A 26,321-nucleotide genomic window follows, 5' to 3' on the forward strand; every position below is an offset into this window, starting at 1 on the left:
ACAAAAATATATTCCAGTGAAAAAGAAGGGCGGTAAGAGAAGGGATAACCAGCCGTGGATAACCAAGGAAATAAAGGAGAGTATCAAATTAAAAACCAATGCGTATAAGGTGGCCAAGGTTGGTGGAAAACTAGAAGATTGGGAAAATTTTAAACGACAGCAAAGAATGACTAAGAAAGCAATAAAGAAAGGAAAGATAGATTACAAAAGTAAACTTGCGCAAAACATGAAAACAGATAGTAAAAGCTTTTACCGATATATAAAATGGAAAAGAGTGACTAAAGTAAATGTTGGTCCTTTAGAAGATGAGAAGTGGGATTTAGTAATGGGAAATGTGGAAATGGCTGAGACCTTAAACAATTATTTTGCTTCGGTCTTCACAGTGAAAGACACAAAAACCATGCCAAAAATTGCTGGTCACGGGAATGTGGGAAGGGAGGACCTTGAGACAATCACTATCACTGGGGAGGTAGTGCTGGACAGGCTAATGGGACTCAAGGTGGACAAGTCCCGTGGTCCTGATGAAATGCATCCCAGAGTATTAAAAGAGATGGCGGAAGTTATAGCAGATGCATTCGTTATAATCTACCAAAATTCTCTGGACTCTGGGGAGGTACCAGTGGATTGGAAAGCAGCTAATGTAACGCCTCTGTTTAAAAAAGGGGGCAGACAAAAGGCAGGTAACTATAGGCCGGTTAGTTTAACATCTGTAGTGGGGAAAATGCTTGAAGCTATCATTAAGGAAGAAATAGCGGGACATCTAGATAGGAATAGTGCAATCAAGCAGACTCAACATGGATTCATGAAGGGGAAATCATGTTTAACTAATTTACTGGAATTCTTTGAGGATATAACGAGCATGGTGGATAGAGGTGTACCGATGGATGTGGTGTATTTAGATTTCCAAAAGGCATTCGATAAGATGCCACACAAAAGGTTACTGCAGAAGGTAAAGGTACGCGGAGTCAGAGGAAATGTATTAGCATGGATGGAGAATTGGCTGGCTAACAGAAAGCAGAGAGTCGGGATAAATGGGTCCTTTTTGGGTTGGAAATCGGTGGTTAGTGGTGTGCCACAGGGATCGGTGCTGGGACCACAACTGTTTACAATATACATAGATGACCTGGAAGAGGGGACAGAGTGTAGTGTAACAAAATTTGCAGATGACACAAAGATTAGTGGGAAAGCAGGTTGTGTAGAGGACACAGAGAGGCTGCAAAGAGATTTAGATAGGTTAAGCGAATGGGCTAAGTTTTGGCAGATGGAATACAATGTCGGAAAATGTGAGGTCATCCAACTTGGAAAAAAAACAGTAAAAGGGAATATTATTTGAATGGGGAGAAATTACAACATGCTGCGGTGCAGAGGGACCTAGTGGTCCTTGTGCATGAATCCCAAAAAGTTAGTTTGCAAGTGCAGCAGGTAATCAGGAAGGCGAATGGAATGTTGGCCTTTATTGCAAAGGGGTTGGAGTATAAAAGCAGGGAAGTCTTGCAATAGCTACATAAGGTATTGTTGAGGCCGCACCTGGAATACTGTGTGCAGTTTTGATTTCCATATATACGAAAGGATATACTTGCTTTGGAGCAGTTCAGAGAAGGTTCACTAGGTTGATCCCGGTGATGTGGGGGTTGACTTATGAGGAAAGGTTGAGTAGGTTGGACCTCTACTCATTGAAATTCAGATGAATGAGAGGTGATCTTATTGAAATGTATAAGAGATAAGGAGGGGCTTGACAAGGTGGATGCAGAGAGGACGTTTCCACTGATGGGGGAGACTAGAATTAGAGGGCATGAGGGAATAAGGGGCCACCCATTTCAAAGGGTCGTATATCTGTGGAATTCGCTGCCTCAGAGAGCTGTGGAAGCTGGGACATTGAATAAATTTAAGTCAGAAATAGACAGTTTTTTAAATGAAAAGGGATTATGGGGAGTGGGAGGGGAAGTGGAGCTGAGTCCATGATCAGATCAGCGATGATATTGAATGGCGGAGCAGACTACTCCTGCTCCTGTATGGCCTACTCCTGCTCCTATTCCTTATGTTCTTATGTTCTTATGTTGTCGCTTACAACGATGTCAGACAGACCACACATCGCAAACATGACACGAAGGCTCTCAATGGTAGCTGTGGATGTGCTGGATGACATGATTGTACACTCTATCCACTTGGAATAAGCATCCGCCACAACTAAGAACACCTTTCCCAGGAAGGGACCTGCAAAGTCGATGTGGATCCTGGGCCATGGTTTAGATGGCCACGACCACAGACTCAGTGGCGATTCCGCTGGTGCTTTACTAAGCTGCATGCAAGTGTTGCACTGATGCACACATGATTCCAGATCAGAGTCAATTCCAGGCCACCATACATGAGACCTGGCAATGGCTTTCATCATGACAATACCGGGATGCATGCTATGTAGATCATGCACAAATTTATCTCTGCCTTTCTTAGGCATAACAACACGATTACTCCTGATTGAATGGATAGTTCGTCTTTGCGACGGATGTAAGGTTTGGTCTCCTCACACATTTGCTTGGGTATGGCAGACCAATCACCACTAAGGATACAACTTTCACAACCAATAATATCAGGTCCTGGCTGATCCAGGTCTTAACTTGTTGGGCCATGACAGGGGTTCCTTCACTTTCAAAAGCGTCCATGACAAACAGTAGGTCTGCTGGTTGTGGCATTTCCACCTCCGGTGTGGGCAACAACAGACGGCTCAAGGCATCGGCACAATTCTCAGTGCCAGGTCTATGGTGAATGACATAATCATAAGCGGATAATGTCAGCGCCCACCTCTGGATGCGGGACGATGCATTGGTATTGATACTTTTGTTTTCCGCAAACAATGAAATGAATGGCTTGTGATCTGTTTCCAGTTCAAATCAAAGACCAAACAGGTACTAATGCATCTTTTTAACCCCATACACAGAGGCTAAAGCTTCTTTCTCTACCATGCAGTAGGCTCTTTCCACCTTTGACAAAACTTTTGAAGCATATGCAACAGGTTGCAATTTGCCCGACTCATTAGCTTATTGGAGCACGCAACCAATTCCATATGACGAAGCATCACAGGCCAATACTAGAGGCTTACACGGATCATAATGTACCAGCAGCTGGTTAGAGCAAAGCAGATTAGTAGCTTTCTCAAGAGCTCTATCTTGAGACGCACCCCAAACCCAGCCTTTTCTTAGCAGCGCATGCAGTGACTCTAATAAAGTGCTCAATCTAAGTAAGAAATTACCGAAGTAGTTGAGTATACCAAGGAACAAACGCCGCTCCGTCACATTCTGAGGCTTGGGTGCATTTTTGATGGCCTTGGTTTTCCAGTCCGTAGGCCTGATACCATCAGCAGCAATTTTCCTCCCGAGGAATTCGACTTCCGGTGCCATGAAGAAGCACTTCGGGCGTTTCAGTCTGAGTCCCACTTTGTCCAGACGATGTAGAACCTCTTCCAGGTTATTCAGATGTTCGACGGAGTCACGACCTGTGACCAGTATGTCACCTTGGAACATGACGGTTCTGGGGACGGACTTCAGTATACTCTCCATGTTCCTCTGAAATATGGCTGCAGCCGAATGAATTCCAAAAGGGCACCAGTTGTAGAGCAACAGTCTTTCATGAGTGTTGATGCATGTAAGTTTCTTCGATGTGTCGACCAGCTCGTGTGTCATGTAGGCCGACATCAAATCCAGTTTAGTGAACAACTTCCCCCCGGCTAGCGTTGCAAACAGGTCATCAGCCTTCGGTAATGGCTATTGCAGATGGCACTAAGCTGGTCCTCAAATTTTTTGAGGATGTTTCCAGTAGAGTGGACAAGGGAGAACCAGTTGATGTGGTGTATTTGGACTTTCAGAAGGCTTTCGACAAGGTCCCACACAAGAGATTAATGTGCAAAGTTAAAACACATGGGATTGGGGGTAGTGTGCCGACGTGGATTGAGAACTGGTTGTCAGACAGGAAGCAAAGAGTAAGAGTAAATGGGTATTTTTCAGAATGGCAGGCAGTGACTAGTGGGGTACCGCAAGGTTCTGTGCTGGGGCCCCAGCTGTTTACACTGTACATTAATGATTTAGATGAGGGGATTAAATGTAGTATCTCCAAATTTGCGGATGGCACTAAGTTGGGTGGCAGTGTGAGCTGCAAGGAGGATGCTATGAGGCTGCAGAGTGACTTGGATAGGTTAGGTGAGTGGGCAAATGCATGGCAGATGCAGTATAATGTGGATAAATGTGAGGTTATCCACTTTGGTGGCAAAAACATGAAGGCAGAATATTATCTGAATGGCGGCAGATTAGGAAAAGGGGAGGTACAACGAGACCTGGGTGTCATGGTACATCAGTCATTGAAAGTTGGCATGCAGGTACAGAGGTGGTGAAGAAGGCAAATGGCATGTTGGCCTTCATAGTAAGGGGATTTGAGTATCGGAGCAGGGAGGACTTAATGCACTTGTACAGGACCTTTGTGAGGCCTCACCTGGAATATTGTGTTCAGTTTTGGTCTCCTAATCTGAGGAAGGACATTCTTGCTTTAGAGGGAGTGCAGTGAATGTTTACCAGACTGATTCCTGGGATGGTAGGACAGACATATGAGAAGAGACTGGATCGACTGGGCCTGTATTCACGGGAGTTTAGAAGAATGAGATGGGATCTCATAGAAACATAGAAAGTTCTGATGGAACTGGACAGGTTAAATGCAGGAAGAATGTTCCCGATGTTGGGGAAGTCCAGAACCAGGGGTTACAGTCTAAGGATAAGGGGTAAGCCATTTAGGACCGAGATGAGGAGAAACTTCTTCACTCAGAGAGTTGTTAGCCTCTGGAATTCTCTACCGCAGAGAGTTGTTGATGCCAGTTAGTTAGATATATTCAAGAGGGAGTTAGATATGTGGGAGTTTGCTGTGCGCAACATGGCTGCCGCGTTACCTACATTAGTGACGACACTACAAAAAATGCTTAATTGGCTGCAGAGAGCTTTGGGACATCCTGAGGTCATGAAAGGTGCTATATAAATGCAAGTCTTTCTTTTACGAGGTCTCTTAGTGGTGATATGTCCTTACTATACAGTACAAATGCACACGAGGCCCATACTAGAGAGAAGGTCACTCTGTGACCAGTAACCTTTATTAGCCAGCACTGAAGTGGAGAAGATGGGTGGAGCTTCCCCTTTTATATCTGAAAGTCCAGGTTAGGAGCGTCTCCCACAAGTTCACCACCTAGTGGTCAGTGTTCTCACGGTATACAACTTAGGTCAGTTTATACATGGATTACAATGACATTTGAATACATGACATCACCTCCCCCCTCCCCCAAAGTCTTATAGGGATCGCAGGTTGAGTCACTCTGGTGGTTTACGCTGCCTTGTAGAGCGCCTGAGTTGGGGCTCCGGTTGTTGGGCACTGGCCTGAGTGTCTGCTGTTTGCGGTGCCTCAGGCCTGTCCGGACTGCCCACAGTGACTGGGCTCTCCTCCACTTGGTTCCAATGTTCGGTCACCTGTGGTGGAGTGAGCTCTACATCGTGTTCTTCCCCTGCTTCTTCCATTGGGTTGCTGAACCTCCTTTTTCTTTGATCCACGTGTTTGCGGCAGATTTGTCCATTGGCAAGTTTAACTACCAGAATCCTATTCCCCTCTTTGGCAATCACAGTGCCTACGAGCCATTTGGGCCCTGCAGCGTAGTTGAGGACAAAGACAGGGTCATTGACATCAATACATCATGCCCTCGCATTCCCGTCATGGTAGTCACATTATGACCGGCGCCTGCTCTTAACAATTTCATTCATGGTGGGGTGTATAAGGGATAACCTGGTTTTCAGCGTCCTTTTCATTAGCAGCTCTGCAGGTGGAACCCCTGTGAGCGAGTGTGGTCAGGATACGGCACCGCTCTGGCCTTGTGGTGTACTGGCCTGGCGTCCGGGTTTATGTGAATCATTACCTTGGTCCCCATGAAAGTGCCGATGCCAGATTGAAATAATGAGTCAAATTTGTCCAGGACCTGTGAGCATGATAATCGCTCCACAGAAAAAATTGCATTGACATCGCCCCATTTCCAGTTCATGACAGCAAGCCAAATCCTCCCCAGTAATGCGGGATCGTCCCCCAGGACAATCCAGAGTAGCAACCTGTTCTCCGAATCTTTGTGAGTCACAACTACCATGGAGCTGCCTAGCACCGGAATGATCTCCTTTGTATATGGCCGTAGCTGTGCGTCAATTAGCAATAATTGTGGCTCCCGGCCTTGGACACCCACAACCTTTCGAACTGTTTGATACTCATCAGGGATTGGCTGGCCCCCATGTCTAGCTCCATTAATACTGGGATGCCATTGAGGAGCACTTCCATCATTATCGGTGGTGTCCTGGTATATGAACTGTATATGTGCTCCACATGAACTTACTGAACTTCAGCTTCCAGCGATTTCCACCTTTGGGTTCGACTACATGATGGGGCATGTCCGATTGCCCTTGTCTGCCTAGAGAACTGTGTGCCGCATTAACAATGTTGACTCCCTGGTCGCTTGCCGCAGTTGAGCCAAGATTTTTGCCATAAATCATTCTGGTCTCTTTCTCCCCTGAGATAATTGTCTGGGCAATCAGAGCCGCCGCTTCCAAGGTCAGGTCTTTGGTCTCAATCAGTTTTCTGAAAACCCCAGCGTGCCCAATGCACTCAATAAAAAACTCTCGTAGCATCTCCGCTCTGCATGCATCTGGGAACTTACATAGGCTCTCCACTCGCCGGAGGTCTGCCACGAAGTCTGGAACGCTTTGCCCTTCTCGCCGCCGGTGCGTGTAAAACCGGTGTCACACCATGTGCATGCTGCTCGCCGGTTTAAGGTGTTCCCCGCTCAACTTACCGAGCTCTTCAAAAGTCTTGTCCACCGGCTTCTCTGGTGCTAGAAGGTCCTTCATCAGTGAGTACGTTCTGGATCCACAAACCGTCAGGAGATGAGCCCTGCGTTTGTCGGCCGAATCCTGTCCCAACCATTCCTTAGTGACACAACTTTGCTGTAGTCTCTCAATAAAGTCATCCCAATCATCACCAACACAGTACCTCTCTTCTGTGCTGCTAGTGGCCATGCTCGCGTGGTTGAAATCCCAGTTTCTCGTCGCCAATAATAATTCCTTACTATACAGTATAAATGCACACGAGGCCCATACTTGAGAGAAGGTCACTCAGTGACTAGTTACCTTTATTACCAAGACCTCAAGAGCTAGACGTTGGGTGGAGCTTCCCCTTTTATACCGGAAAGTCCACGTTAGGAGTGTCTCCCACAAGTTCGCCCCGTGGTCAGTGTTCTCAAGGTGTACAGCTTAGGTCAGCTTATACATGGGTTACAATGACAGTTCCATTCGCAACTCCTCAGATAATGGAGCAGTCCCTGCCCACATTCCTTTTGTTTTGTAAAAAGGACATTTTATGTTTTAGATCCTTTGTCCGTTGTGCCACCTTAAATGTATTCCTGTGTAGATGCCACTGGGGCAAACCACGTCACTGTGAGGCATCAATGACAAAAGCCTTGTTAGACGATTTCATTAATGGTGCTCTTCAAAATGAGCCCTTGTGGGGCTGATTTCTGTCAGGTGACACCGGGCCACTCACTGCCACTCCTATTGGTCCAATGTACATTATCCCGCTTGGCAATAAATCCATCGGTTCTGTCATTGGGTAGAAATTGTGGAGATTGGGGCCAGTTAATTGGCTCAATGTTGCTGCTTCTGGTATCATTGGTGTCAGGCGACTGCAGCTTGTGTGTATAAAAGGTGCTGGTTGAGGGCTGCAGGGATAGTTGAGTGGTTTGGGATCATGTAGTGAGGGCACTGGTCCCAGTGCTGCTATTAGTTGGGGCTGTTTGTCCCTCTGATATTTGGTGACAGTTTGGAGGCCTGAGGTTTCCATGGAGAAGATTCAAGGCCACCCCTGGGCCTCAGACAGTCCCTCCTCCTGGGCCTCCCTTTGGTTCCCGTCTCCATGTGCCTGAGGGGCGCAGTGTGTCCCCACTGCACACTGTGATGGTGCAGTGTGGGGAGCACAACCTGCTGGTCAGGGTACACATGGATTTATTTGGGACCAGGCACCTGGTTAAAGCTGCTGACCTGACCCTGGGGACAGTAGGTTGTTGGCCAACTGGGATCGACTCTCCGAACCGCACCGTCCTCTTTGACTATGGGCTCCATGAGTGTGGCAGCTGGGTGAAGGTAATATGATTCCTCAACTCTTGCTCTAAGCTTGGTGTGTGGATCAGTCCCCACTCTTCACTCCAATTCTTGGTGAGGGTGCATTGATGAGGGGACTCCTGTCTCCTGCTTTTAAACCTTAAACTTGCTCTGGAATTCTGCATTGTGCTTTGCTTTAACTGGTCTTCCCTAGTGTCCAACCTTGTGATCTTGCCCCTATTGGCCTTGAGCATTCACTTGGGTTTGTCCAAACTTTTTTTCTTTGGTATAATCTTGTGGATTGTCAGGTCAACAGGGATTCAGTTTGAGCTAATAAGTTGACTCTTTGATGAATACTCGGAATACTAATTGTGATGGTGCACCAAAGTGCAACTCCACACTTCCCCTGTAATTTAGAATGTGTGAAATAAATGTGGCTTCAAATTTGTCTATTCAGTGCTCCCAATGAATGGAACTTGTGTCTTTAACTATTCAGTGAAGATGTTCCCTTGAGTCAGTTTTCTATTGAATGAGTTTTGGTCTTGTGCTTGCAATCTCCTGCTTTAACTGTTGAGGAGCAGCCCATACAATCCCTTCAAACTGATCAGCCATTCAATATGATCTAGGCTGCTCTTCCCTTCCATATCCCTCAGTGCTAAAGAGTTTATTGAGCACTCTATATATTCTCAAAAAGTCAATTAGCATCCACAGCCCTCTTGGGTAGAGAATTTCTAAGGTTCACAACTCCGTGAAGAAATTACTCTTCCCCCTCAGTGATAAATGGTGGACCCCACCTCCTGAGACTGACCAAGTTCTAGACACAACCAGGGGAAAGAAACTCTCAACATTGACCCTGTAAGGAACTTGATATTGAGGTTGCTTCATTTGTAACTCCCAAATCTAAAGTTGTTCATTGCATAAAACTGCTGTTTGCCATTTCTGACCCTGGTGTTTTTCAGATGGCTGGAGATTTCCTGGTCTACACCACCCAACTGAACCACAGATCCAAGGCTCATGGATCTGTCATTGTGCGAACTGATGGAGCTGTCATTCCCATTGAGTGCCGCTATTATAGGTAACCATTGACTGAATGAAAACTCGATCTAATGCATGTTCTCTGACGTTGTCCTAAAATGGCTCCCTTGTCTTTCCAGCAGGGCCAATGTGAGCAGTAACCCGATCAAGCCCACCTGGATCCCGTTCAGCTCCACCAAGTCTGGAGAAGGGCTTCTGTCATTCTCGCTGCGCCTAATGGCTGGTATGTGCTGGGTGGATGGGGAGTGATTTCCTGTCACCCACTGGGAGTTGCAGCCACTGTCCCAACCCTTGTCCTCTTGTCCTTCAGATGACTGGCTTACAGAGTGCACCACGACTGTCTACTACCTGGGCGACCTCATTCACATTGAGGCCTCTGTTTCAATGACCAACCACATGCCCCTGAAGCTCTACATTGACCGCTGTGTCGCTACGTTGAGCCCAGACAAGGACTCCACCCCAAGTTACAGCATCATTGACTACAATGGGTAAGGAGCTCTCTTCTTTCTCCAGCTGGTCCCGTCTCAATGGCTTCACTTGATTTACTCCATGGCCCGTGTTTTAATCTTTCTTCAGTTGCCTCCTGGACAGCAAAGCTGAGGACTCCTTCTCAACCTTTGTGTTGCCAAGAGACGAGCGTGAGTTGGACAAGCTCCGCTTTGACCTGGATGCCTTCCGCTTCTTTGGCGATGACCATTCCTTGGTAAGAGGGAGCTGCCCATTGTGTTCTCCATGTTGGGAGGGAGTCACTGAATAATGGCTGGTGTTGAATGTGTCCCTCAGATTTTCCTCACCTGTCACCTGAAGGTTGCTGCAGTGGATCGGAGAGATTCCATGAGCAAAGCTTGTACTTTCCAGAAGCTGCAGAATGTGTAAGTTCCCCCTCTCTCCCTCAGGGATGTGTTGTGTGGAGAAGTGATGTCCAACCTGATTGTTACACTGATTGTCTTGTTTAGCTGGGCCCCATTAGAAGGATCGAACAATGATGTTTGCGCCTGTTGTCATTTGGGCGACTGCGGTGCCACGAGGGAGTTGGGCTTTCCATCCAGAGGAAGGAGGGACCTTGTATCTGAAGCTGGTAGGACATTGATCCTCTAGATGTTGGAGGTCCCCCTTTACCCTCTCTAACTGGAATGTTTGATATTGCAGGGAGTGATGCTGAATTGAAGTGGGAGGGTGAGGCCTCACTTGGACCCCTGGTCATTCTGGACACTGATGTGACTGACCTGGCAACTGAGTCCCTTAATGAGGTTGGGCAACGGATGCAGGAGAGGTCTCCAGGGGGTGAGTGGGCCCACTGCTAGTTTCCATTTCCCCCTCAGTATTTCCTTCAGTAACCATTGGTTTCTCATTGCTCTTTAGGTGTGGAGTCTGAGGTGGTCCTGATGGTGGCCCTGACTGTGACCGCTGTCTCTCTGATCTCTGCTGCTTTGATGGCCTTGTTCCTGTACAGGAAACACCAGCAAACACACTTCAACTAGTTATCAAATGATCAATAAAAGTTATTGTGTATCTTGTGCCTGGTTGTTTTTTCTCACTGTCTCCAACGCATCCAAGTGTAGAATATGTAGCTAGTTAGCGCTTCAGCAATCCTCCATCAGTTTCCTGTGTTGGTGTAACTGGTGCAGGTAACTAATGGCTGGTAGAAGCTTATCCAGGGATATGGTAACTGCCCAGCCTTCAGTGTAGATCCATGAGCTCGGTGAGTGGAACTGGCCTGAGCTACAGGCATCTAATCCCATGCTGTATCTGCCCTGGGACTGTTTGATGGGATAGCATAGAATCATAAATTTACAGCATGGAAGGAGGCCATGAATTTTGGCCCATCGTGTTCGTGCTGACCAAGAGCTATCCTGCCTAATTGCACTCTCCAACGCTTGGTCTGCAGCCCTGTAGGTTACAGTACTTGATGTGCACATCTAAGTATCTCGTAAATGTAATGAGGGTTTCTGCCTCTACCACCCTTCCAGGCAGTAAGTTCCAGAACCCCAGCACCCTCTCGGTGAAGACATTTCCCTTACATATCTCCTTAAACACCTCTCCTCCCCCCCTAATTACTTTAAATCTATGCCCCCCTGGGTATTAACCACTCTGCTCAGGGAAATAGGTCCTTCCTATCCAGGCCCCTCCCAATTTTATACACCTCAGCCGCCTCTGTTCCAAAGAAAACAGACCCAGCATCTACAATCGTTCATGGCCAAAATTCTACAGTCCAGGCAATATTCTTGTAAATCTCATCTGCACCCTTTCCAGTGCACTCATCTTTCCTATAATGTGGTGACCAGAACTGCACACAGTACTCTCGCTGTGGCCTAACCAGTGTTTTATACAGTTCAAGCAGAGCCTCCTTAACCTTGTATTCATTCCTTGAATTCATTCCTTGACCTAAAAAAGCAAGCCTTTGTACACCTTCTCTGCATGATCTGCTACCTTCAGGGATCTGTTGACCTGCACTCTATGGTCCCTTTGATCCTCTACACTTTTCAGTGTCAGTTAATGTGTATTCTCTTGCCTCAGACCTCTCCAAATGCATTCCCTCACTTATCCAGATTGAATTCCATTTGCCACTGTTCTGCCCATCTGACCAGTACATAGATATCTTCCTGCAATCTGCAGCTTGCTTCTTCATTATCAACCACAGTCTATTTGTGTCATCTGCAAACTTCTTAATCATATCCCCAACATTTAAGTCCGAAACATTAATGTGTAGCACAAAAAGCAGGGGACCCTGCAGAACCCCACTGGATACAATCTTCCAGTCACAAACACCGATTGACCATTACTCTTTGCTTCCTGCCTCTGAGCCATTTTGGATCCAACTTGCCACTCTGCTCTGGATCCCCATGGGGTTTTACTTTTGTGACCAGTCTGCCATGTGGGACCTTAGCAAGTGCTTTGCTAAAATCCATATATACTACTTCATATGCACTGCTGGTTAACTCCTCCAAAATTTCAATCTGGTTAGTCAGACACAACCTTCCCTTGACAAATCCATGCTGACTGTCCATGACTTTACAAATGAAGCTTTATCCTGTCCCTCAGGATTATTTCCAATAATTTTCCCACTACCGAAGTTAGGCTGACTGGCCTTTAATTACTCGGTCTGTTCCTTTCTCCCTTTTTAAACAAAGGTACAACATTAGCAGTCCTCTGGCACTGCACCTGTAGCCAGAGAGGATTGGAAACTGATGGTCAGAGCCTCTGCTATTTCCTCTTTTGCTTCTCTTAATGGCTTGGGATACTTTGCATCTGGGCCTGGAGATTTATCCACTTTGAAAATTGCTAAGCCCCTTAATACTTCACCTCTCCCTATATTTATCTTGAGCTTTATTCTGTTTCTGACCTGTGCTGTCCCTGCCCTGGGAATGTTTGATGGGAGTGGAGAGAGAGCTTTACTCTGTGTCACACCCGTGCTGTACCTGCCTGGGGAGTGACTCTCTTTTTGACACTCTGGGTCCAATTGGAACTTGAATAATTCTGCAACATCACTCAGCTCAGTGAGCATAACATTCATATCAAGAGGGTACATGAAAATCTCACTCCGTGAAAGCTCCTATATTAATGAATTCTCCAACATATTTATCTTTAATATGTGAAGAAAGGAAGGCTTGGATTTATATAGCGCCTTTCATGATCACCAGATGTCTCAAAAGGCATTACAGGCAATGTCGTACTTTTGGAGTGTGGTCACTTTTGTAACGTGGGGAAAGCAGCAGCCAATTTCTGCACAGCAAGCTCCCACAAACATCACTGTGATAATCTGTTTTTTTATGTTAAGTTAATTGAGGGATAAATATGGGCCAGGATAGTGGGGATAACTCCCCTGCTCCTCTTCGAAATAGTGCCGTGGGATCTTTTATGTTCATCTGAGAGAGCAGATGGGACCTCTGTTTAATGTCTCATCTGAAAGACAGCACCTCCGACAGCGCAGCGCTCCCTCAGCACTGCACTGGTGTGTCAGCCTAGATTTGCTTTGGTACCCAAATCTCTGGAGTGGGACTTGAAACTACAACCTTCTGACTCCGAGGTGAGTGTACTACCCACTGAGCCACAGCGGACACTTAAAGAAATAGCCCTTTATTGTCCGGGACAGAATCAGACATCACCCAGTGAGGTCCAGCACGGCTGGGGTGGAATCTGAGAGCTCCCTCTCTCTGGGTCAATGGGCCCCATTCTGCGGTGACGGGATTAAACCCGCTCATCTGTGCCTCCACTGTGCCCCCTGGGAAACCATAGCACCGACCCATTCCGGGGGGGCAAAGATTTGTTTCATTGATACATAAAAGGTTGCTGCACACGATAAGAGCTCAAGAAGTTGGGGTTAATACATTAGCATGGAAAGCGGATTGGCTGAATAACAGAAAACAGAGAGTCAGGATAAATGGGTAATTTTCAGGGTGGCAAACAGTGACCAGTTGGGTGCTACAGGGATCAGTGCTGGGGCCTCAACTATTTACAATCTATATTAATTACTTGGATGAAGGGACCGAGTGTAATGTAGCCAAATTTGTTGATGATACAAAGATAAGTGGGAAAGTAATGTGTGAGGAGGACACAAAAAATCTGCAAAGGGATATTGATAGGGTAAGTGAGTGGGCAAACATTTGGCAGACAGACTATAATGTGGGGAAATGTGGGATTATCCACTTGGGTAGGAACAATAAAAAAAGCAAATTATTTAAATAGGGAGATATTAAAAAATGCTGTAGTACAGAGAGATCTGGGGGTCCTTGTACATGAAACACAAAAAGTTAGCATGCAGGTACAGCAAGTAAATAGGAAGGCAAATGGAATGTTGGCCTTTATTGCAAGGGGGAATGGAGTATAAAAGCAGGGAAGTCCTGCTGCAACTGTACAGGGTATTGGTGAGACCACACCTGGAGTACTGCGTGCAGTTTTGGTCTCCTTATTTAAAGGAGGGATATACTTGCATTGGATGCAGTTCAGGAAAGGTTCACGAGGTTGATTCCTGAGATGAAGGGGTTGTCTTATGAAGAAAGGTTGAGCAGGTTGGGCCTGTTTGGTGTTCAGAAGAATGAGAGGTGATGTTATACATTTCAATAAGAGTCTCAGGGTGGATGTCAGGTTAGATGCAGAGAGGATATTTCCCCTCATGGGGAACTAGGGGGCATAGTTTCAGAAGCAGAAATGAGGAGGAATTTCTTCTCAGAGCACTTTAAATCTGTGGAATTCTTTACCCCAGAGAGCTGTGGAGGCTGGGCCATTGAATATATTTAAGGTGGAGTTAGACAGAATTTTGAACGATAAGGAAATCAAAGGTTATGGGGAGTGGGCAGGAAAGTGGAGTTGGGGTCAAGATCAGATCAGCCATGATCTTATTGATTGGCAGAGCAAGCACGAGGGTTGAATCGCCTACTCCTCCAGGTATTTATGTTCTTATGTTCTACCCCCATACACTTTAAAATAACTTTCACTGTTATGCCCAACTGTTGCCTTATGAAGTTGATGTTCTTCAGCTCTCAGAAGGATGAACTTTGGTGTGATGCCAATGAGGTGGATTTATTGATCACCTCTATCCTCATGCTGATGAGCTTCGGATGGTCAAAAAAAAAGAAAAATCAATTTGGGAGTGGGATTTGAGCGGTGAGGAGTTTTATTTAATTTAGAGATTTCTATATTGATAATTTTGCTACACTGCTCTCCTGTGACTTGCCGTAGGGCCTGTTGTGAGTTAGCGGGTCCAGTTATGGTCTGCAACATGGAGTTTATGACATTTTAGAGAGAGAGAATGCTTTCGTACAATGCTGTAACCATGGAGACAGCAACACCCATCGAACAGTGGGAGGAGCAACCAGAGTATAAAAGATGACAAAACCCAGACTGGGCCCACTCAGGGTCATGAAGCAAAGTTATTCAACAATTGCTCCATCAGCCTCTCAGCTCAGACCATCCCACACCTGGGATCAGGGACAGAGGAAACAGTGACACATTTATATATGTGAACTTGTATTTACTCTGTACAGACACAAGAGGACTCATCCCCTGGAGTCCCAAGGGATCCCATAATCCCTTGGGAGCACAGGTATTGTTGGAGGGGCACTCTGCAGACCTGCAATAAAAGACTAAGGTCACACTTTACTTTGAGCTCAGTGTTCAGTCTGACTCTTTCTCCATACATAACTGGCGACGAGATATAGGTAGCAAACTCAAAGATGCAGAGACCAGCGGGCATCCTGGAGAAATTCTCGGAGGGAGATGAATGGGAAACTTGTGAAGCGACTCGACCAATATTTCATGGCCAACGAGCTAGATGGGGAAGAGAATGCTGACCAACGAAGGGTGATCCTCCTCAGTTTGTGGGGCATCAACGTATGGACTCATGAAGAATCTTCTCACTCCAGCGAAACCCACGGAGAAATCGTATGACGATTTGTGAACACTAGTCTGAGAGCATTTGAACCCGAAGGAAAGCGTTCTGATGGCGAGGTACCGGTTCTTCACCTACAAAAAGTCTGAAGGCCAGGAAGTGGTGAGTTATTTCGCCGATCTAAGCCGCCTTGCAGGACATTGCGAATTTGAAGGACATTTGGAGCATATGCTCAGAGATGTTTTCGTACTTGGCATGGGCCATGAAACCATTTGACTGTAGAGACCCCAATCTTGAATAAGGTCTTAGCGATTGCCACCAGTGAAATACAAAGCAAATCTCTCAGCTCACAAGTGCTGCTACAAGTACGTGAACAAAGTGATGTTTTTGACTCGTAACATAGAGGGCAGGTCACAAATACCTGCAGCTGCACGTCTGCAGATGTCTCAGTGTCCACCATCAAGGGTTATGAATACAAGGTCATTAACACCTTGTTGGCGCTGCAGGGGTGATCATCGTTTCCATTCATGCCGATTCAAAGGGTACATTTGCAAGGGTTGTGGAACAATGGGACACCTCCAACGAGTGTGCAGGTGAGCTGCAAATCCTATTAAACCTGCAAACCACCATGTTGCAGGGGAGGATAAATCCACGGAGGATCACGACGAGCCAGAGCCTCAGACCAAGGAGGTAGAGGTATATGTGGTGCATATGTCCCCCGATAACGCTGACTGTTGAACAAAATGGACTCCTGGGGTCAATGGAGTTGGACACAGGCACGAGCCAGTCCATTATAGGCAAAAAGACTTTTGAAAGATTGTGGTGCAACAAGGCCTCAAGGCCAGTCTTAACTCCAGTTTGCTCTAAGAACTTACATAAAAGAACTGATTCCTGTAATCGGCAGTGCTACCGTAAAGGTCTCCTACAATGGAGCGGTGCACAAGCTACCACTCTGGGTGGTACTGGGCGATGGTCCCACACTGCTTGGCAGGAGCTGGCTGGGAAAGATACGCTGGAACTGGGACAACGTCCGAGCGCTATCTCCCACTGACGACACTTCATGTGCCCAGGTCTTAAACAAATTTCCTTCGCTATTCGAACCAGACATCGGGAAATTCCAAGGAGCAAAAGTGCAGATCCACCTAATTCTGGGGGCACGACCTATCCATCACAAGGAGAGAGCAATACTGTACATGATGAGAGAAACGGTAGAGATCGAGCTAGACCGGCTACGAAGATAGAGCATCATTTCACCGATCGAGGTCAACGAGTGGGCCTGTCCCATCGTCCCAGTCCTCAAGCGAGATGGCACCATCAGAATCTGTGGCGATTACAAAGTAACTATCAATCGTTTCTCCCTGCAGGACCAATACCCACTACCAAAGGCCAACAACCTCTTTGCAACGCTGGCGGGAGGAAAGAAGTTCACGAAACTGGACCTGACTTCAGCCTACATGACACAGAAACTGGAGGAATCATCAAAGGCCCTCACCAGCATCAACATGCACAAAGGTCTTTTTGTTTATAACAGATGCCCATTTGAAATCCGGTCAGCGGCGGCGATATTCCAGAGAAAGATGGAAAGCTTACTGAAGTCGGTCCCGCACACCGTGGTCTTCCGACCTGTACCCAAGATGTTGTCCTGGAACACAGTCGAGCATCTGCAGAACCGGAGGAGGTTATTAATCAACTCAACCGCGTGGGGCTCAAGTTAAAATGCTCGAAGTGGAGTTCTTGGGAAGGAGGATTGCAGCAGATGGCATCAGGCCCACCAATGCGAAGACGGAGGCAAATCGAGCACACACCGAGTTGTTCCTGGGACTCCTGAACTACTTTGGTAACTTCTTACCGGGTCTCAGTGCACTGTTAGAAGCACTGCATCTCTTTCTATGAAAAGGGGACGAATGTGTTTGGGGCAAAAGCCAAGAAAATGCCTTTGTAAAAGTGAGAAAATTGTTATGCTCTAACAAATTGCTTGTGTTGTATGATCCACATAAGCATTTGGTACGAGCATGTGATGCGTCATCATATGGCGTTCATGTGTATTGCAACAAGCTAATGATTTGGGGAAACTGCAACCGGTTGCTTATGCATCCAGGAGTCTGTCTCAGGCTGAGAGAGCCTATAGCATGATTGAGAAAGAAGCATTAGCGTGTGTCTATGGAGGGTAAAGAAAATGCATCAATACCTGTTTGGGCTAAAATTCGTATTGGAAACTGACCATAAGCCACTTATATCCCTGTTCTCCGAGAGTAAAGGGATAAATACCAACGCATCGGCCCGCATCCAGAGATAGGCGCTCACGTTGTCCGCATACAACTACGCCATCCGCCACCGGCCAGGCACAGAAAACTGCACCGATGCTCTCAGTAGGCTGACAATGCCCACCACGTGGGTGGAAATGGCACAGCCCACAGATCCAGCCATGGTTGTGGAAGCTTTTGAGAGTGAGCAATCACCCGTCACTGCCCGGCAGATCAAAACCTGGACAAGCCAAGACACCTTATTATCCTCTAATCAAAAGCTGTGTGCTTCACGGGAGCTGGTCCAGTGTCCCAGTGGAAATGCAGGAAGAGATAAAGCCGTTCCAGCGGCACAAAAATGAACTGTCTATCCAAGCAGACTGCCTTCTGTGGGGCAGTCGAGTCGTGGTCCCCAAGAAGGGCAGAGACACCTTCATCAATGACATCCACAGTACCCACCCAGGCATCGTAATAATGAAAGTGATAGCCAGATCCCACGTGTGGTGGCCCGGTATCGATGCGGACTTAGAGTCCTGCATTCACAGATGTAATACATGCTTGTAGTTAAGCAATGTACCCAGGGAGGTGCTGCTCAGTTTATGGTCTTGGCCCTCCAAACCGTGACCTATGCACACTCGTTCGGGTAAAATGTTCGTTGTGGTTGTAGACGCGCATCCAAGTGGATTGAATGTGAGATAATGTCAGCTGCCACTACTGAAAGCCTGCAGGCCATGTTTGCCACTCACTGCTTACCCGATGTCCTGGTGAGCGACAATGGGCCATGTTTTACCAGTGCTGAGTTCAAAGAACTCATGACCCGTAAAGGGTAAAGATGTCACATCTGCCTCATTTAAATCAGCGTCCAATGGTCAGGCAGAACGCACGCACGCACGCACGCACACACACCACGCAGCAGAACCCATTATCCACAGCAGCCCTGCAGGGCCCAACACACCAGGCAGCCCAGCAAGGGCCAAACAAATGATTCACAATCAGCCTGGGCAAAAAGGGCCCAGATCGACTCATTGTAAAAAGTTACACTATTGACTTTTTTGGAGGGGAGGAGGATGGTGGTGGTATATCTGAACATGTATTTAATCTGTACAGCCACCAGAGGGCTCAGCCCCTGGAATCCCAACTGATCCCATTATCCCTTGGGAGCACAGGTATTTAAGGAGGCCTCACAGGTTGGCAAGGCACTCTGGAGACCTGCAATAAAAGACTAAGGTCACACTTTACTTTGAGCTAAGTGTTCAGTCTGACTCTTTACACATAACAGATAGTTTTGTTCAATTCTTGGAGAAAGCTCTGCTGGTCTGACCAGAGTCCAGGTTTAGTGCAGTAAGGTTTAACTCCACAAGCCAACATAGACCTTGGTTCGATTTACTCGATCCTGAAAATGGTGAAGGTTTCGTTTTTCTTCAGAATTTAAAAAATGAAACTCTTCCTTTCAGTAGGTATTGTTGGCATGTACAGTAGAGAGACAGTAGGCAAACCAGAAAACAGAGCATCAAGCAGCAGGGACCTGTAGAGAGGCAGCCCACCTCCAGCACCATCACCTGTCCATGAGTTTCTAACTCCACCAACTGTTCCTGTACTGAGCTTCCACTCCCCAGTGTACTGCCACTCAAGTTAGAACAGCCCATGTTCCAATCTAATCCCTACTCCCTGTACATTTCAGATTATATTTAAGGTTATAATCATTCTGTACTTTATTTCTTTGGGCACCCATCCGTGAGCTTCTGCGACTGTTGCAGGCTGAGACACTGACGCCCCAATAGGGGGCAGCGACTCTGGAGGCTCCATTAAGAAGCCCACCATGTTCCCAGGCAGGAAGTGAGGAGTCAGAGAGCTGGCATTGGAGAAGCTCAGAGAGAGAGAGAGAGGGTCCACTCACCCCCTCAGGGGAAGAATAGAGGAGTGATTGTTGGAAGCTCCTTCTCTGCCGTTCTCCAGCGAGGGAGATGCCAATGAGTTCAAACCCCAACCTCTGGCACCATTTGATTCCCAGCTAAGCTCAAGACCTCCCCTTCTCCCAGGGGGAAGATGCAGCCAAACTCAGCTGTATATTAGGGCTCTGAATAGTGCCAGCTTCCATTGGCACCCAGTTGCTCCATTTCCACTGCAGGGTGAATTAGACAAGCGAGAAACTGCAGCAACAAACCACACCTACATGGTGAAGGGAAAATTGAGCCCAGGTCAGAAATGCTGCAAGCCCATTTGTGTCCCAGTGCACACAGCCAGATCCAGGACAGGAGACACAGTGGAATGATCCCACACTTGGAAGGGTTTGTTTATTCCAGTACCAAACGCTCCCACATCAGAGCATGAACAGGTACAGAAGATCACTTCTTGCTGTTCTCACAGGTCATGGGAATAATTACAGCTTAAACAGCAGCTGGGGAACTTCACTTATGGACTACAGGAAATGGTACCATTTATATCACCGAGAGCGAGCGGCAGGGCATTTGAACACATTGTTATGGAAGACAGTATTAGTCCCTACCTGAAGCTCCAGTGCACAAGTGGTTAAAACAGGGCTGGAGCTCATCAAACTGAGTGGGAAGTAAAGAAAAAAAAGTGTCAACCCGATTAGGGATGGTCAATTGACCTCAAACTGGAATGGAATCCATGTGAAAGGGAGCCAATGGAATAACTTGGAATGCGCACCAAGCTTGCACTAATCCCTCAGGCCAGTTCCACTCACCTGAAGCTCATGAACCTGCACGGTGAAGGCTGGGCAGTTACCATAGTCACCACCAATCCCTGGATAAGCTTTTATCAGCCATTATGGCACTAGTTACCTGGATCAGTTACACCAACACAGAACTGAGGGAGCGTTACTGAGTGCAAACAGTTCCGTATTTTACATGTGTGGGCAGGAGATGGACAATTAGGCATAAGGTACACGAATCACTGCTTTATTGATCATTTTATAACGAGTTGAACTGGGTTTGCTTGTGTTTCCTGTACATGAACAAGGCCATCAAAGCAGCAGAGATCAGAGAGACAGCGGTCACAGTCAGGGCCACCATCAGGACCACCTCAGACTCCACACCTAAAGAGCAATGAGAAACCAATGGTTACTGAAGGAAATACTGAGGGGGACATGGAAACTAGCAGTGGTCCACTCACCCCCTGGAGACCTCTCCTGCATCCGTTGCCCAACCTCAGTCAGGGACTCAGTTGCCAGGTCGGTCACATCAGTGTCCAGAATGACCAGGGGTCCAAGTGAGGCCTCACCCTCCCACTTCAATTCAGCATCACTCCCTGCAATATCAAACATTCCAGTTAGAGAGGGTAAAGGGGGACCTCCAACATCTAGAGGATCAATGTCCTACCAGCTTCAGATATAAGGTCCCTCCTTCCTCTGGAAGGCAAGCCCAACTCCCTCATGGCACCGCAGTCACCCAAATCACAACAGGCACAAACGTCATTGTTCCAATGGGGCCCAGCTAAACAAACCAATCACTGTAACAATCAGGTTGGGCATCACTTCTCCACACAACACATCCTGAGGGAGAGAGGGGGAACTTACACATTCTGCAACTTCTGAAAAGTACAAGCTTTGCTCATGGAATCTCTCTGATCCAGTGCAGCAACCTTCAGGTGACAGCTGAGGAAAATCTGAGGGACACATTCAACACCAGCCGTTATTCAGTGATTCCCTCCCAACATGGAGAACACAATGGGCAACTGCCTCTTACCAAGGAACCGTCATCACCAAAGAAATCGAACGCATCCAGGTCAAAGCGGAGCTTGTCCAGCTCACGCTCGTCTCTTGGCAACACGAAGGTTGAGAAGGAGTCCTCAGCTTTGCTGTCCAGGAGGCAACTGAAGAAAGATTAAAACACAGGCCATGGAGTGAATCAAGTGAAGCCATTGAGACGGGACCAGCTGGAGAAAGAAGAGAGCTCCTTACCCATTGTAGTCAATGATGCTGTAACTTGGGGTGGAGTCCTTGTCTGGGCTCAACGTTGCAACACAGCGGTCAATGTAGAGCTTCAGGGGCATGTGGTTGGTCATTGAAACAGAGGCCTTAATGTGAATGAGGTCACCCAGGTAGTAGAGAGTCGAGGTGCGCTCTGTAAGCCAGTCATCTGAAGGACAAGAGGACAAGGGTTGGAGACAGTGGCTGCAACTCCCAGTGGGTGACAGGAAATCACTCCCCATCCACCCAGCACATACCAGCCATTAGGCGCAGAGAGAATGACAGAAGCCCTTCTCCAGACTTGGTGGGGCTGAACAGGATCCAGGTGGGCTTGATCGGGTTACTGCTCACATTGCCACTCCTGGAAAGACAATGGAGCCATTTTAGAACAGAGTCAGAGAACATGCGTCAGATTGAGTTTTCATTCACTCAATGGTTACCTATAATAGCGGCACTCAATGGGAACGACAGCGCCATTAGTTCGCACAATGACAGATCCATGAGCCTTGGGGGTGTGGTTCAGGTGTGTAGTGTAGACCAGGAAATCTCCAGCCATCTGAAAATCAGATTCAGAAATTAAGAACATAGTTCTCGGGTGTTCGGAAGGGAGGTTGTGCAGCCTCTGCAGTTAATGCAGGGGGAAAGAGCAGGAGAGCAAAATCAATTCAACAGAAAAGTGGAGTGGCTCAGAGCGGGTAGGTTGTGGGTTCATGTCCCATTGCAGAGACTAGAGCTCAAAAAGCTAGGCTGAAACCCTAGTGCAGTGCTGAGGGAGCGCTGCACTGTCTGAGGTGCCATCTTTCATTTGTGACATTAAGCAGAGGCCCCACCTACTCAAGTGGACAGAAGAGATCCCATGGCACTATTTCAAAGAGTAGCAGAGGAGTTCTCCCAGTGTCCTCGCCACTATTTATCCCTCAAATGAACATTACATTCAGATGATCTGGTCATTATCACATTACTGTTAGTGGGAGCTTGCTGTGCACAAATTGGCTGCTACATTTCCCACAACAGTGACGACACTTCACAAAGTACTTCACTGGAGATATACGGTGGTTGTGAAAGGTGCTATAGAAATGAAATTCTTTAACAATTAAGTGTGCCAAAAGTTGCCAATAATTTGGGGCAATGAATAGACCTCCAGATTTAAGCCTCATTTAATCCAGGCTCCCAGGTATTCAAAAACAGGAAGTGTGGGAGATGAAGCTAAATATGGGAAATAACCAGTAAACTGACTCCCCAGTGATCTAAATATCCACGAGACAGGATATACCACAGGAAACATTTGGACAAACCCAAGTGAATACTCAAGGCCAATAGGGGTGAGATCACAAGGTTGGAGAGACTCGGGAAGACCAGTTAAAGCAAAGCACAATACAGAATTCCAAAGCAAGTTTGAGGTTTAAAAGCAGGAGACAGGAGTCCCCTCATCAATGCTCCCTCACCAAGAGTTGGAGTGAAGATTGGGGACTGATCCACACACCAAGCTTAGAGCAAGAGTTGAGGAATCACATCACCTGCCACACTCATGGAGCCCATAGTCAAAGAGGACGGTGCGGTTCAGAGAGTCGATCCCAGTTGCCCGACAACCTACTGTCCCCAGGGTCAGGTCAGCAGCTTTAATCAGGTGCCTGGTCCCAAATAAATCCATGTGTACCCTGACCAGCAGGTTGTGCTCCCCACACTGCACCATCACAGTGTGCAGTGGGGACACACTGCGCCCCTCAGACACACGGAGACGGGAACCAAAGGGAGGCCCAGGAGGAGGGACTGTCTGAGCCCCAGGGGTGGCCTTGACTCTTCTCCATGGAAACCTCTGGCCTCCAAACTGTCACCAAATATCAGAGGGGCAAACAACCCCAACTAACAGCAGCACTGGGACCAGTGCCCTCACTACACAATCCCCCATGATCCCAAACCACTCAACTATCCCTGCAGCCCCCAACCAGCACCTTTTATACACACAAGCTGCAGTCACCTGACACCAATGATACCAGAAGCAGCAACATTGAGCCAATTAACCGGCCCCAATCTCCACAATTTCTACCCAATGACAGAACGGATGGATTTATTGCCAGGCGGACTGATGTAAATTGGACCAATAGGAGTGGCAGTGAATGGCCCGCTGTCACCTGACAGAAATCAGCACCACAACTATTTTAAGTTGAACCAATAATCAAGTTGTTATGTATTGATGCCTGGGGTCACCAGACACCAGGGGGCGCCACTGTTGGAGGTCATCAGGCTGTACATGCGTGTGCGCGGTCACTGGTATATAAGCGTGGGTACTGTGTCATGCGGGTACTTTGGGCATGAATAAAGTTGGGTCAGGTTTGCACCTGAGGCCGTTTACAGTAACAAGACTCTTGAGTCATTATATTTGGCGACGAGGTAACTTAAGAACCTTCGCATGTACAATGGACACTATTGGAATTCTGGAGAGATTTGCAGAGGGCGAGCATTGGGCGGCTTTTATTGACTGCCTGGATCAGTATTTTGTGATCAACAAAATGGAGGGAGAGGCTGACGCAATTCGGCGCAGGGCGGTTTTCCTCACCGTTTGTGGTTCGAAAATTTAGGGCCTTATGAAGAACCTTCTCTCGCCTTTACGTCCAACGGACAAAGAGTACAAAGATTTGTGTGTTTTGCTGCGTGACCATCTAAAGCTAAAAGACGGGATCATCATCTCACGCTATCGCTTCTATACGCATGTTCATGCTGAGGGCCAGGATGTGTCGGGATTCATCGCTGACCTACCATGTCTTGCTGAGCCGTGTAAGTTCGGGAACGTGTTGAAGACATTGCAAGATTTCTTAGTGATAGGCATCAACCCTGATGTGATTCTTCGGAAGTTATTGGCCGAAGAAAAGCTGGATTTGAGAAAGGCCATCGCGACTTCCCAAACATGCATGGCAACTGATGATAATTTGAAGCAGATATCATCAAAGAGTCAGAGCTCCACGGCAGGTACTGTAAACAAGATTGTGTCGTTTTCTGGCAGGGCCTACTCGACTGCTTATGTGAAACTTGTCGCTGCTCAGAGTCCGCCAACTGGTACGAATCAGACTTCACCCTGTTGGCGTTGTGGGGGCAATCATTGGCCTCATCAGTGTCGGTTTAAACAATACGCCTTTAATGTCTGTTCAAAAGTGGGGCATCTTCAGAGAATGTGCCCATAACTGAGCAAGGATGCTGCCACTCATCACATTTTTAATGATAACCAGTCCAGTGCTGGCCCGGATACACAACCCGGGGAGGAAGTTTATTGTCTGTATTCGCTCTTGGGAAAGAGCCAGCCGATAATCATTAATGTGAAGCTGAATGGCATGCCTGTATCAATGGAGCTGGACACGGGTATGAGTCAGTCAATAATGAGCCAAAGGACATTCAACAAGCTGTGGGACACTGAGGTTGTGAAGCCTAAGCTGAGTCCAGTCAATGCCAAGTTGCGTACTTACACTAAGGAACTCATAACGGTGATTGGCAATGCAGTAGTCAAAGTGTCTTTTGATGGTGTGGTTCATGATCTAGCATTATGGATTGTCCAGGTAATGGTCCAACACTGTTCAGCAGGAATTGGCTCGAAAAAATCAAGTGGAACTGGAATGATGTCAAAGCGTTGTCCTCGGTAGATGACACTTCGTGTGCTCAAGTGTTGAAGAAGTTTCCTTCTTTGTTTGAACCGGGCATTGGTAATTTTACTGGAGCCAAGGTGCAGATTCACCTGGATTCTGATGCAAGGCCTGTCTATCATAAAGCTCGGTCTGTTCCTTACATGATGAGGGAGAAGGTTGAATTTGAACTTGACAGACTCCAACGTGAATGGATTATATCACCGGTCGAGTTTAACGAGTGCGCCAGTCCCATTGTTCCTGTATTGAAGAGTGATGGCACTGTCAGGATTTGTGGAGACTACAAGGTTATGATTAACCGATTTTCGAAACAGGATCAGTATCCGCTACCGAAGGCTGATGACCTGTTCGCCATGCTAGCTGATGGCAAGTCGTTCACTAAACTAGATCTGATGTCTGCCTATATGACACAGGAACTTGTCGGCACTTCGAAGAAATTCACCTGCATAAACACCTATAAAGGACTATTTGTCTATAACAGGTGTCCTTTTGGAATTCGTTTGGCTGCAGCCATATTTCAGAGGAACATGGAGAGTCTACTGAAGTCCATTCCTAGAACTGTCATGTTTCAAGATGACATTCTGGTCACAGGTCACAACACTGCTGAACATCTGAACAATCTTGAAGGAGTCCTAAATCATTATGGACAAAGTAGGACTCAGGCTGAAACGTTCGAAGTGTGTCTTCATGGTGCCTAAAGTTGAATTCCTGGGGAGGAAAATTGCTGCTGATGGCATCGGGCCTACTGATTCAAAAACCAAGGCCATCAAAAATGCACCTCAGAATGTGATGGAGCTGCATTCATTCCTTGGGCTACACAACTACTTCGGTAATTTCTTACCCAGATTGAGCACTTTGTTAGAGCCACTGAAGATGCTAATCAGAAAATGCGACAACTGGGTCTGGGTGTGTCTCAAGGTGGAGTCTTTGAGAAACCTAAGAATCTGCTCAGTTCAAACAAGTTGCTTGATCATTATGATCCGTGTAAGCATCTGTAAT

The 26,321-nt window shown here is 47.1% G+C and overlaps 2 protein-coding genes across 2 annotated transcripts; one reads left to right on the forward strand and one right to left on the reverse strand.

Annotated features, from left to right (window-relative positions):
* Positions 1-8,051: 8,051 nt before the first annotated feature.
* On the forward strand, positions 8,052-10,669 carry LOC139276845 (zona pellucida sperm-binding protein 3-like). The gene is made up of 8 exons (XM_070894843.1): positions 8,052-8,195; positions 9,113-9,228; positions 9,308-9,411; positions 9,499-9,676; positions 9,765-9,891; positions 9,972-10,060; positions 10,145-10,266; positions 10,551-10,669. The coding sequence occupies exons 1-8, from the start codon at positions 8,052-8,054 to the stop codon at positions 10,667-10,669; spliced, it is 999 nt and encodes a 332-aa protein (XP_070750944.1).
* A 9,107-nt stretch (positions 10,670-19,776) lies between these two features.
* On the reverse strand, positions 19,777-23,341 carry LOC139276846 (zona pellucida sperm-binding protein 3-like). Its single transcript, XM_070894844.1, has 8 exons — positions 23,285-23,341; positions 22,131-22,246; positions 21,948-22,051; positions 21,682-21,859; positions 21,467-21,593; positions 21,298-21,386; positions 20,266-20,314; positions 19,777-19,881 (listed from the first exon to the last, which is right to left on the reverse strand). The coding sequence occupies exons 1-8, from the start codon at positions 23,339-23,341 to the stop codon at positions 19,777-19,779; spliced, it is 825 nt and encodes a 274-aa protein (XP_070750945.1).
* Positions 23,342-26,321: the final 2,980 nt, after the last annotated feature.

This window comes from Pristiophorus japonicus, chromosome 12 (genome assembly GCF_044704955.1).
Source record: "Pristiophorus japonicus isolate sPriJap1 chromosome 12, sPriJap1.hap1, whole genome shotgun sequence".
NCBI classification, from domain to species: domain Eukaryota; kingdom Metazoa; phylum Chordata; class Chondrichthyes; family Pristiophoridae; genus Pristiophorus; species Pristiophorus japonicus.